The following is a 12,737-nucleotide window of genomic DNA, read 5'->3' as shown; positions in this document are numbered from 1 at the left end:
GGTGGCGGCTGCCGGCTGGCGAGCGGGCGCGCCGAGGGAGGGCGCGCGGAGGGAGGGCGCGCCGAGGGAGGGCACACCGGCAGCAGGTGGGCGGGGTGCTGGCCGGCCGCGGCGGGCTGGGGGCTGCCGGGCTGCGCTCGGGCTGAGCGCGGCCGGCCGTGCGTCGCGCCATGGACTTCAACATGAAGAAGCTGGCGTCGGACGCGGGCATCTTCTTCACCCGGGCGGTGCAGGTGAGGCCGTGCGCCCTGGGCCTCGCGGCCCGGATGTGGGGCGGGCCGGGAGCATCCCTGCAGTAGAGCCGGGGGGTGGGGGGCGCAGGAGAAGCCCCCGGAGGCTGCCGCCGCCCTCCCCGCTGCGGGGACGCCCTAGCCCCCCACATCCCTTACTGCTGCGCTACCCAGAAGAAAGAGCCCGGGGCGGCCGGCCTCTCTGGCCGCACACTCAGCGTAGCCTGGGGCCGGGGACTGAGCCGGGCCTCGGCCCTATTGCCCGGGGCGGGGGGGGGGGTTACCCCTTTGCCGTGACTCCCGCCCCAGGAGGGGAGAGAGCCCCGGGCGGCCCTGCCTCCCAGCCCTTTCCCAGCCGTGACTCTGGCAGGCGTCTGGAGGCCTGAGCGCCAGGCCCAAGGACCATGCACCCGCCACGACCCCTTCTCCGAGCCTCAGTCTCTGCACCTGTGCAATGGGCTGGTGGTCCTGATTCCCTCAGGTGCTCTTTCCACGCTTGGATAGTCGGTTCGGAAGCCAGGAGGGCTGGGATTATTTCCTTTCTGCTCCATGGGAGGCCTGTTTCCTCTTACTTCTCGAAGCCTGGGGGATGGGGACAGGGCTGAGGTCTGGCTGGGTGCCCTCCTTGGACAGCTGTCCAGGCTGATGATGCTGGGATTGGAACAAGTCCTGTCCACATCCTGGGGCCAGGAGAGAAACTGAGGCATCTTAATGTAATGGTGAAGACCTGGAGGCAGCTATGGGCATGGATGCTCCCTCTTGTGACCTTGAGGAAGGGGCTTCATCTCTTGGCCTCAGTTTTTCAATCTGATAAATGGGATTAGCAATCCCTCCCTCCCAGGATGGATGTGAGGGTTCCTTGGTACTCTGCATGTACATGCTCACTAAAGGCAAGTTTATGGGGCACCTGGGTGGCTCAGTCCGTTAAGCGTCTGCCTTCGGCTCAGGTCATGATCCCAGGGTCCTGGGATCAAGCCCCATGTCGGGCTCCCTGCTTAGCAGGGAGTCTGCTTCCCGCTCTTCTTCTGCCCTTCCCCCCTCACTCGCGCTCTCACTCTCTCTCAAATTAAAAAAAAAAAAAATCTAAAAAAAAAAGGCAAGCGTACTAGTGGTGTTAGTGTAGTTAGTATGGCACCTGTGCGGCATGTGACCTTGGGCAAGTCACTTTTCCCCCTTCTGTCAATCGGGTGTAACACTAGCCTGCCTCCGGGGGTGGCTGCAGACTTGGGGCTTGGCCTGTCGCAGTGTTCTGGGAGCTGGTCCTATTGTTTGTCCTTGCTGTTGTTGTCGGCTCAGTTCTCTGGAGAAGCCCAGCGCCAGACAGTCTCTGGGAAACCCATGTGCTCATGTTTACTAGAAAACCCTGTCCCGTGTCCCACTGAGGATTAGTGCCCCAGTGAGGATTTACTGCTTGGTATTTCAAGCCCCGTGGGTGACCCCAGCCCTAGTGGGGTTGCTAGGACCCTGGAGCCCCTTGGCTATCCTCAGTTCATCTGGAAGGTGGGAACCCTCCCAGTGTTGGTATGGCAACCACTCTATCTCCCACATCTGGGAAGAACCTGATCTGCCAGTTTCCTGCTACTTGTGGGGCCCTGGCACCTGACCTGGCCAGGGCCTGCAGAGCCTGGGGTGTGGGGAGGCTTGGGCCCTGTGGCCTCACTTCTCCTGGTGGGGACAGGCCCACTGGGTCACCCATACTGGAGTGGGAGCCAGCGCCCAGGCTCCAGACTCTGGGGTGGAGGAGGGAGCTGGGAGCTTTATAAATAGAGGCTTTCTCTGGCTCTGCACGCCCACCCCCTGCTGCTGCCATCTTGCAGGGAGCAGCCTCGGACTCAGCAGACATCAGCCCCTGAAGCATAGGGCCCTTCCTCTTGGTAGGGATGGGGCAGGGTGGCAGGCCAGAGGAGAGAGGTCTTGAAATGTCACCTGCATAGGAGAGGACCCTCGGAACCTGCCTGGAGATAGGAGTCAGTCAGGAGGGATGGGAGGGAGTTCTTCATTATCAGTGTGTGGGCAGCTTCTCTGCCTAGGTGCCGCCTTGCCATGTCCCAGGACATGCTGGGTACTCGGTCAGCCCCTCCATGTCCTAGGGACACCCTTTAGAGCCTTGCTCCACCCCCATCCAGTAGGGAACCTGGGCTTGACCCTGGGAGAGCAGGATCCCTTTTGCATGGGTGATTCTGGGCTGGCTTCCCAGTCCCCGAACTGTGCCTTGAAAGATTTGTGAAGTTGGTCTAGGGGCTGGAAAGGCCCAGCTAAGGGCAGCAAGGCAGGAAACCTAGGCTATAGTGAGTAAGAAGCCAGCATGGGTGGGAGTGGGCCGTGGAAGCCATAGTATTAATGCTATTAGTAATAACGGCCGTAATAGTAAGAGTAGTGGTAGAACTAGTAATAATAAAGGCCAAGAGGAGGTGGTAGCGCTTTCATCATCTGAGCCAGGCAGGCAGCACTGGATGGATGCCCAAGAGGTCAGGAAAGCCCCGTAGGACAGTGGACCTGAGGCGTGAGGGATGGGTACCCCAAGGCTCAGTTGGGGAGTGGCTGCCGTTAACCTTGCACATTTGGATGACATAGCCATCTAAAGTAGGGTGCCTGGTACCATTGGGGTAAGGGAGTTCCTAGGTAGCTCCAAGGAGGAACATGAAGGAGGCCTTCTATTCGTGGTGATGATGACAGCAGCTAAGGTTTATTAGGCCTGTGCTGTGTGTTTCCAAATATTCTGTAAGATAGGTCCTGTTACCCCCTTCGCCAGGGCGGGGAACTAAAGACCAGGGAGGTGACTGTGCCTCTCTAAGCCTTGGTTTCCTTATCTGGAAAATGGGGCTAAGGCTACCCCTAAGGGGCTGGGTGAGGTGAGGCCTGCTCAGAGCCTGGCTCTGGGAGGCCCCAGTTTAGGGAATGTGAGGAGGCCCAGGAGTGGGGAGAGGTGGGAGGAGGCCAGGAGCAGCTGGTTCCCAGGTACGGAGCTGGAGGCCGTAAGCCTGGCCTACCCAGGCCTGCAGCGAGAAACCCAAGCCCTGATGCATAATTGATGGCTGCCCAGTGACTATCCGTGGCTGCCTCCCTCTCCCTGCAGCTGGGCTGGAGCTGTGGTTGGCCTCTGGATGATTTATCGCTGCCAAGCAGTCTGGGAAGGGCCTCCAGACTCCCAGCCCATAATGACTCTGACTTGAGCACACTCTGCCCCTTGCTTAGCCTCAGTGGCGTCATCTGTGACATGGGAAACTTGACCCAACTGTCTTGGAGGGCTCTCAGAGATGTGGTGGGCCATTGGTGTCAAATGCTTAGCCCAGGGTTGGGCCACCATGCGGTCAACAGTACTGCTATCATTATTACTGATCTTATTCCTGCAGGTCTGTGCCCTTTTGCTATTTGGCTATGACCTTGAACAGGCTCTTTCTGCTGGAGCCTTCTAGATCAGAAGGGCCAGGACTTCGGCCATTATCAGGTTGTTCCTGCGTGGCCCACACAGCCTCTGCTGGCTCTGACCCTTGGGACATCTGGGTTCGTGCCTGGCCTTGGGGCGGGGTTGCCGAGCTTTCTAGGCCTTGTGCGTGCCCAGCAGTTGGCTCTGATGGGCTAGTGGTGTTCCCTGTCCAACACACCAGGCGACCAGAGGCCAGCCATGTGGTTGTCCTGCCCACACGCACTCCCTTTCCTTCCCAGCTGCCTCCCCACCCATCAGCTCTTCATAGCAGCAGCAGCACCGACTCCCTGCCAGACTCTGGCCTTCATGTCTTACCCACATCTTTCTTTCTTTTTAAAAAAAAATTTTTTTAAGTAGGCTCCACACTCAGCGTGGGGCTTAAACTCATGACCCTGAGATCAAGAGTTGCACACTCCACTGACTGAGCCCCTCAGGCACCCCTTACCCACATCTTTCTTATTTCATCCTATTTCAGCTATGAGGGAGCTGCTATTATGTATTATTCTCATTTTTCAGCTCAGGAAACTGATGCCAGAGAGGCAAAGCCACTTGCCCAAGGTCACACCGCTCATCAGTGTTAGAACTGAGACTTGAATCAAGTCCCTCTGATTCTGGGACCTGGGTTCCTCCCATTCACTCCCCTGGCGCCCCCTCCCCAGTGGCTCCCAGTCCCCCAAGGAGCCCGTGATCACCCCAGACTTTGCATTGTGCCCCATTTATTCCCTGAGCACCTGCTACCAAGTGCTTTGCTTCAAAGCCAGGCTAAGAGAACCCCTAGAAATAGGCTCCCAATGACTCCTTATCCCTCTAAGTAATAAGCTAGATTTTGTACAAATGTGCATTTGGCGGCGGGGGGTGGGGGGGTGGTCTCTAGCTTTCTGGATTTCCAAAAGAAGCCATGATCCCCAATCTGGTCCAGCCTAATTTTACACAGGGGCAAACTAAAGCACAGAGCAGGGTTGTAACGTGGTCAGGGTCACAGAGCAGGTTAGGGGCAAAGCCAATTTCTTGACCTTGGGCTTGGTCCTAGCTGGCGTGAGGGGAAGGGAGGTATAGGAGCGTGGGGCAGGGGCAGGGGCAGTCCTTGCTTTCCCCCTTCTGAGCCCTCCCCACCCCTCAACCCTACCCGCCACAGTTCACAGAGGAGAAATTCGGCCAGGCTGAGAAGACTGAGCTGGATGCACACTTTGAAAACCTTCTCGCCCGGGCAGACAGCACCAAGAACTGGACAGAGAAAATCCTGCGGCAGACAGAGGTGCTGCTGCAACCCAACCCCAGTGAGTGGGCGCCGGGCGGTCCTGGGTGAGGGGCTGGAGGCCACTGGCAGGTGGGACCGGGTGGCATGCGGGATTTGGGTCAGGTTATTGGGGCTTCTGAGGCCTGCTTGGCGCGGGGGGTGGGGGGAGCAGTTAAAGAGAACAGCAGACTCAGTGATGGACTGACTCCCAGATGCACTCTCTGGGGCAGCAAAAGTCTTAAGAGTTTTGCACCGAGGAGCTGAAGAAATGCTTGCAATTAAAACACGCTTGGGAGAAGAGGCAGTGAAAACATGAGCTGGGTCTTTTGAGAGGGCGGCGGGGCCCAGAGATGGAGGAGGGCTTGCCCAGAGTCACACTGCCGAGAGCGTGAGCGAGGAACACGCAGAAGCAACGGGCAGGAGAACCCAGGGGGAGGGAGGGGTGTCTTGGGGTCCTGATGCCTATCTGCCTCTAAGTCTCCTGTATAAGTGGGTGTCCCAGGAGCTTTCTGGAACCAGTGCCAGAGCATCGTCTGTGTGTGTTAGGTTCTGTAAATCCATATTGTACGGAGGGAGAAGTGAGTGGGCCTTCGCTTTGGGCCTGTCACCCCCGGCTATGTGACCTGGGGTAGGCATTTCATGTCTCTGAGCTGTGGCTTCCTCCTCTCTACAGTGAGGGGTCCTGCAGGGTTGAGTGCCAGCTTCACTGGGTTGAAATGGGCCCTGGAAAGAGAATATTCTGCCAGTCACCAGGCCAGGCACCCGCATGGGCAGGCCCTGGTCTGGATCTGTTTCTGTCGCCGTGGCTGCTATCCTTGGGTTGTACTGAAGAGCCCCGTGGCTTTGGCTGCTGTCTCCCTGCAGGTGCCCGAGTAGAGGAGTTCCTGTATGAGAAGCTGGACAGGAAGGTGCCCTCGCGGGTCACCAATGGGGAGTTGCTGGCACAGTACATGGCAGAGGCGGCCAGTGAGCTGGGACCCACCACTCCCTATGGTGAGCCAAGCCCCACAGCCAGGGCCAGAGGTCATGGTCTCTTGTTCTTGAATTTTCCTCCATCCCTCCCTTCCTTTATTTCTTTGTCTTTTTTGAAGTACACAAATAATATCTACTTGTAAACATTCATGAAATCAATGAATGAAAGTGAAAAAATTTTGAAATTAATGAAAATAAACAAGTGAAAAAATTCACTCTCCTTGTAAACACCTCAGTCAATGCAGATGAAAACAATGAGAAATGGAAGTTTCTCTTAACCAGTTTCAGCTTCTGTGTGTTTGTTAATGGGATCGTACTGTGTGCACCATTCTGCAGCCTGATTTTTCAACTTGGTATTGCATTAGCCACCACTTCACAGTGGCTCTTAGAGAGCTCCCTCCATCTTTTTTTTTTTTAATTTTTAAAGTTTTACGGAGATATAATTTACATACCATATAATGCACCTGCTTTAGGTGTGTAATTCAATGCTTTTTAGTGAATTTACAGAGTTGGACAAACATCCCCTCCAATCCTATTTAAAGAACATTTCTATCACCTGCACAAAGTGCCATGTCTGCTCAGAGTCAGTCCCCAGTCCCACCCCCTGCCAACCGCTCATGTGCTTTGTGTGCCCTATAAATGTGCTTTTTCTGAACCTCTCATATAAATGGAATCATATGGTGTGTTTTTTCTCTAAGATTTTATTTATTTATTTATTTGCGAGAGAGAGAGAGAGAGAGAGAGAGAGAGAGAGCTCATGAGGAGCAGAGGGGGAGGGAGAGGGAGGAGGAAAGAATCCCAGTGGACTGTGCGTGGAGCCGGATGCCGGGCTCAATCCCATGACCCCGAGATCATGACCTGAGCCGAAAGCAAGAGTCGAACGCCCAACTCATTGAGCCACCCAGGCGCCCCATGGTGTGCCGTATTTTGCTTCTGGCTTCTTTTACTGAGCATAGTATCTCTGACATTCATCCATGCTGTAATGTGTTTTAGGGTTTCATTCCTTGTTATTGTTGGATTGGGTAGTATTCCATTGTATGGTTACACATTTGGGTTGTGTCCTTATGAACGTTTTCGCATAGAACTTTGTGAGGATGTATGTTTTCCCTTCTCCTGGACATCCACCTAGGAATGGACTTGCTAGGTCATATGGTAAACCTAAGTTTACCTTTTTAGGAAATTACCAAACTGTCTTCCAAAGTGGCTGTGTGATTTTATATTCCTACTAGCAGGATGGTGGTTAATTTCCATATATTTGTGGATTTTCCACGTTTCCTTCTGTTGTTGATTTCTAATTGATTTCGCTGTAGTCAGAGAACATGCTTTGTATGATTTTAATCCTTTTACATTTATGAAGACTTGTTTATGGCCTAGTATATGGTCTTTCCTGGAGAATGCTGGTGTTCACTTGAGATTATATGTTATGTTGTTGAGTGGAGTGTGGTAGAGACAACAGGCCAAATTGGTTGATAGGGTCGTTCTAGTCTTCTCTGTGCCTGCTGATTTTGTCTTATCCTATACATTATTGAGAAGTATTGAAGTCTCCAACTATTTCTGTTGAATTGTCTGTTTCTGGCTTCGGTTTGTCAGTGTTTGCTTCATATATTTTTGGAGATCTGTTGTGAGGTCTGTATGTTTATTATTACATCTTCCTGATAAATTGACTCTTACATCATTGTAAAGTACTGTTCTTTGTCTCTGGTCACATTTACATTAAAGTCCATTTTATCTGATAGCAGTTCAGATACTCCTGTTCTCTTATGGTTATTTACGTAGTATACCTTTTCCTGTTCTATTTTCAACATACTTATGTCTTTAAATCTGAAGTCTTTTCTTTTATAGACAGTATATATTTGGATTGTTTAAAAAAATCCCCTCTGACCATCTTTACCCTTTGATTGGAGTGTTTCATCCATTTATATTTAACGTAATTGTTGATGTGGTTGGATTTACATATGCCATCTTATTATTTTCTCCATGTCTCAGATCATTTTTGTTCATCTGTTCCTCCTTTATTCCTTCTGTTGTGTTAAATAGGTATTTTCTAGTGTAACATTCTAATTTCTTTGTTGTTGTTTTCAAGGTTTTTAATTTATTTATTTGACAGAGAGAGAGTGTGCACAAGCAGGGGGAGATTCAGGCTCCCCACTGAGCAGGGAGCCCGATGCGGGGCTCAATCCCAGGACCCTGGGACCCAGGACCCTAACTAAGGCAGACGCTTGACCAAACTGAGCCACCCAGGCACCCCTCTTTCTTGCCTTTTTAACAAAGTATTTTTTACTGGTTTCACACTATGAACAACAGTATGTATTTTAACTTACCCCAGTCTGCTTCAGAACAATACTGATTTAATTCCAGTAAAATATAGACACTTTACTCCAATATAACTCCATCCCCCTCCCTTTCTTCATGCTGTTATTATCATATATATTTCATTTCTATTTTGTATGAGCCCAGCAATACAGTTTTACAGTGATTATTTTGTACAGCTGTCTTTTAAATCAGTTAAGAAAAGAGAAAAAAGGGCGCCTGGGTGGCTCAGTTGGTTAAGCGACTGCCTTCGGCTCAGGTCATGGTCCCGGAGTCCTGGGATCGAGTCCCACATCGGGCTCCTTGCTCAGCAGGGAGTCTGCTTCTCCCTCTGACCCTCTTCCCTCTCGTCGTGCTCTCTCTCTCTCATTCTCTCTCAAATAAATAAATAAAATCTTAAAAAAAAAATTAAAAAAAAGAAAGAAAAGAGAAAAAATATGTTTGTATTGTCTTTTGTATTTGCCTATGTAATTACCTTTATTGGTGGTCTTTATTGCTTTATGTGGATTCAGCTTACTGTCTGGTGTCATTACCTTTGAACCTGAAGTATTTCTTCTATGGCAGGGTGGCTAGCAATGGAGTCTCTCAGTCTTGTTTCTCTGGGAATGTCTTTATTCCGTGTTCACGTTTGTTAGATAGTTTTGCTATATGTAGTATTCTTGGATGAGAATCTTTTCCTTTTTTTGCTTTGAATATATCATTTCACTGCCATCTGGCCTCCATTGTTTCTTTTTTTTTTCTTTAGGTTTTGTTTTGTTTGTTTGTTGTTGTTGTTGTTTTGTATCGTTTTTTTAAGTAATCTCTACACCCAAAGTGGGGCTCGGACTCACACCCCCCGAGATCAAGAGTTGCACGTTCTACCAACCGAGCCAGCCTGACACCCCAGCTTCCATTGTTTCTGATGAGAAGTCATTCGTAAATCTCATCATGGTTCCCTTGTATGTGATGAGTTGCTTATCTCTTGCTGCTTTTGAGACTTTGTCTTTGTCTCTCAGCAATTTGACCAAGATGTCCTGGCTGTCGGTCTCTTTGTATTCATCTTCTTTTGGGTTTGTTGAGTTTCTTGGATATGGACATTAATGTTTTCCATCAAAATCAGAAACATTTTCGGCTATTATTTCTTCGAATATTTTTTCTGCCCCTTGCTCTCCTCTTCTTCTGGGACTCCCATTACTCATATGTTGATTTGTTTCGTGATGTCCCATAGGTCTCTGAGGCTCTGCTTGTTGTTATTCGTTCATTTCTCTTTTTGTTCTTCAGACGAGGTCATCCTTATTGATCTGTCTTTAAAGTGGCTCAGTTTTCCTTGAGCTAGCTCACACTTGCAGTTGAGCCCTTCTGGTAGACTTTGCATATCAGTTGTGGTGCTTTTCAACTCCAGAGTTTTCCTTTCTTTTTAATAGGATATTCTTTATTTGATGAGTCATTGTCATCATATTTTTCTTCAATTCTTTAAGCATTAAAAAAAAACAAAACACATTTTTTTCTTCTGCTTAGAAGTCTTTGCTAAATCTGGGCTGCCTGGGTGGTGCAGTGGTTGGACATCCAGCTCTTGGTTTCGGATTGGATCATGGCCTCAGGCTCATGGGATCGAGCCCCATGTCAGGCTCTGCGCTAGGCGGGGAGCCTGCTTGAGGATTTTTTCTCTCCCTCTCCCTCTGCTCCTCCCCCCACACACGTGCATGCTCTCTCTCTCTCAAATAAATAAATAAATCTTTTTTTTAAAAAAGAAGTCTTTGCTAAATCTAACATCTGAGTGTCCTTAGAGACAGTGACTATTGATTGCTTTTTCCTTCTGCTTGTTGACAGAAATACTCACGTGTTTCTTTGCATATCACACAATGTTTTGTTGAAATCTGGACATTTGAGATAATATAGTAGCTATGGATTCTGAATCACTTGGGGTTGTTGTTGCTGTTCGTTTGCTTAGAGACTGGCCTGGGCTAATTGTTTAGTCTGTGTCCCTTGCAGTGGGCAGCACCTGATGCAGCTGCTGTGTTCACAGTTTTTTGGGTTTTTTTTAAATCATTCTTTTTCTTTTCAAGCTAAGCTTCCTAGGTTTTACTCCTGGGTTAGCATATGTTAGTAGTCAGGTAATGATAGATCAGTCAGAGGCTGTGCTTAAACATTTGGCACCATTAAGGCTTTACTGATGAATTTGTGGGTGTGCTGGGGGATACATTCAAAGTTCATTCAAAGTTCATGTGGTTTACAAGTCTGCCCAGCTTTTATTTTGTGTGCAAAGCCTCCCATTTGGTCAACAACGATTAGTAGATACCTAGGGTTCTCTCCAGTCTTTCCTGAGTGTATTACACACACGTGTGTAGCCTTCCAGACCACCAGAGATACCTGGGAGCTGGTCAGGGCCCAATGTGACTATCTCGTTTCCAGATCTGCTGTTAAATTTCTGGCAGATCTGTTCCAACCAGTATTCCCTATTCAAGTCAGCTGTAGTGTTGGTCTTTCTCAATTACTTGCCATTGGGATAGCTATTGTTTTTGACAGCGTCCCCTGGATTTTTCTATGCTCCTGCCCAAATCAAGTCAGCACCAATACCACTCCCTTCCCCTGAAACCCATGCCCCAGCTCTGCCCACCCCTAGCAGCAGTGAGGCTGCCGGCCTCAGGACTTGCCCCACCTGGGTGGAGCTACACCACCACAGAGCTGACAAGACAGGAGTTCCCCGCCCCCCACCCCCACAGGCTCCCACCTTGTTCTTACCAAGGTTCAGGAGTTCTTGAGTAAATATTCTCAGTTTATTTGCCTTTGGTCAATTTCCAGAGTCTAGAAATGTTTGCTTTTGACAGTGATATCCACTTTTACTATTGTTTTTTGGGGAACAGGATTTGTTGAGGTGCTTTCTGTGTTCTTCTGGAAGTCCCATCCCCGCCCCCTATCCTTTTAATGCTGTGTCGTGTTCCACGTTTGGGACGTCCTGCTATTTATCTGTCAGTCTCCAGCTGACAGATACGCAGGTCACTCCACATGTTTCCAGGCCAGCCGTTCTGCACTGAGCCCCCTGCGCTCACGCTTCCTCAGCGTGCCTCTCCCTGGCCGCTCCCTTACTTCTGGGGGTCAGAGCAGCCTGAGCCTGAGCCTCTTCCTCACCCTTAAACTCCATCTAACCAGGGAAGACACTAATCAAGGTGGCAGAAGCTGAAAAGCGCCTGGGAGCCGCAGAGAGGGATTTTATCCACACAGCCTCCATTAACTTCCTCACGCCTCTGCGCAACTTCCTGGAAGGGGACTGGAAGACCATTTCGGTGAGAGCCCTGGGGCCGTCCCGCTTCCTGGTTGCTGTGGCATCCTCCTCCTGGGAGCTGCTGAGCACAGGCCCTCCTCCCAGGCTGGGAACCCCGCTCTCCCAGGCCTCCCCAGACATGGCTCTTATGGGCTGAGTGACACAGAGTGGATTACGTCCCCCTGTGTGGGCCTCAGTTTCCCCATCTGGACCTGATGGCCCCGTGGGCCAGTCCTGCCATAGCCCAGGATCTCCCAGGGCTCCCCAGGGCCTCACTCTTCCCTGTTATCCCTCCCCACAGAAGGAGAGACGTCTCCTACAAAACCGGCGTCTTGACTTGGATGCCTGCAAAGCACGGCTGAAGAAGGCCAAGGCTGCGGAAGCCAAAGCCACGGTAGGTGTCCCTGCTGGTCTCCTGGCCAGCCCCCCAGCTCTGTTTGGAGCCAGGGGAGGGTGAAGGGACCTGATGTTTGGCATGACCGTTCTTCCCTGTCCCTGCCTGGAGAGGTTTGCCTGGGGGGCACTGGTCCTGGCTGACCGCTTCAGGTCATGCCTCCCCCCTTGCCCCGGAACTCTGGCCGCCCAGAGCTCTGGGTCCCAGGGCAGACTTTTATGGGGTGGGCTGACCAGCAGTGCCCTGACCTGGGCTCAGGGCATGCCACAGCCTCCCCAGACAGACAACCAGTTGGAGTTTCTCGCATGGCCCTGCCCTGCCCTCCCTGAATGCTTGGCTCTGTCCCCCGGCTCTGCCCGGGCATGGCTCCCCCTTACTAACTCCCCCACCCGCTGCTCCAGCGCCGGTCCCAGGGTGCCCGGATAGTGTGAACCCCGGAGCTGGACTGCCCACCTGCTCAGGGACACGACCAAGGGCCCTTTCAGGGAGTCCCATGGCCCTGGGTCAGGCCGGGGCCTCTCCCCCGCCTCCCAGCTCACTGAGGCCTGCTCAGCCTGGCCGGGCCAGTCGATGCAGTGTGGTGCAGTTTGACCAGGGCTTAGGCCAGGGTGGGGAGAGCGGGCCTGGGGGGGGAGCACACTTCTGGCATGCCAGGCTGCTTGGGCGGGTAGGGGCCTAGAGGCTGCCTCACACCCGGGAACCCCCAGGTCGAGGGCGGCCCGGAGGTACTGCCACCTGTGCCTGCCCAGGCTCTCAGCCGCCCGTGAGGGTTTGGGCCCCAACCCCTCCTTGCGTCCCCCTCCCACAGTGTGGCCCCTCGGGACCATGGAGTCTGGGCCTGTGCTGCCTCTGGTGAGGGCCAAGGGCAGGGTCTCAGCTCATGCAGGTGTGTGGGGTCCAGATCGGAGGCAGGGGCTCAGCTACTG

General features: G+C 51.9%; 1 protein-coding gene across 1 annotated transcript in view; it reads left to right on the top strand.

Moving 5' to 3' along the window:
- The window catches only part of SH3GLB2 (SH3 domain containing GRB2 like, endophilin B2), a 17,792-nt gene continuing 5,055 nt past the window's right edge, over positions 1-12,737 (top strand). The window contains exons 1-5 of the mRNA XM_028107911.2: positions 1-233; positions 4,793-4,934; positions 5,759-5,887; positions 11,306-11,439; positions 11,719-11,811. Of these exons, the coding sequence (XP_027963712.1) occupies positions 171-233; positions 4,793-4,934; positions 5,759-5,887; positions 11,306-11,439; positions 11,719-11,811 (561 nt within the window). The 5' untranslated portion in view covers positions 1-170. The remainder of the gene's footprint in view (positions 234-4,792; positions 4,935-5,758; positions 5,888-11,305; positions 11,440-11,718; positions 11,812-12,737) is intronic.

Source organism: Eumetopias jubatus, unplaced genomic scaffold, assembly GCF_037043125.1.
Source record: "Eumetopias jubatus isolate StellerSeaLion01/CBP00866 unplaced genomic scaffold, mEumJub1_p1.0 scaffold_15, whole genome shotgun sequence".
NCBI lineage: Eukaryota > Metazoa > Chordata > Mammalia > Carnivora > Otariidae > Eumetopias > Eumetopias jubatus.
The sequence above is the reverse complement of the archived record's forward strand: the minus strand, read 5'-3'. Positions and strand labels throughout refer to the sequence as shown.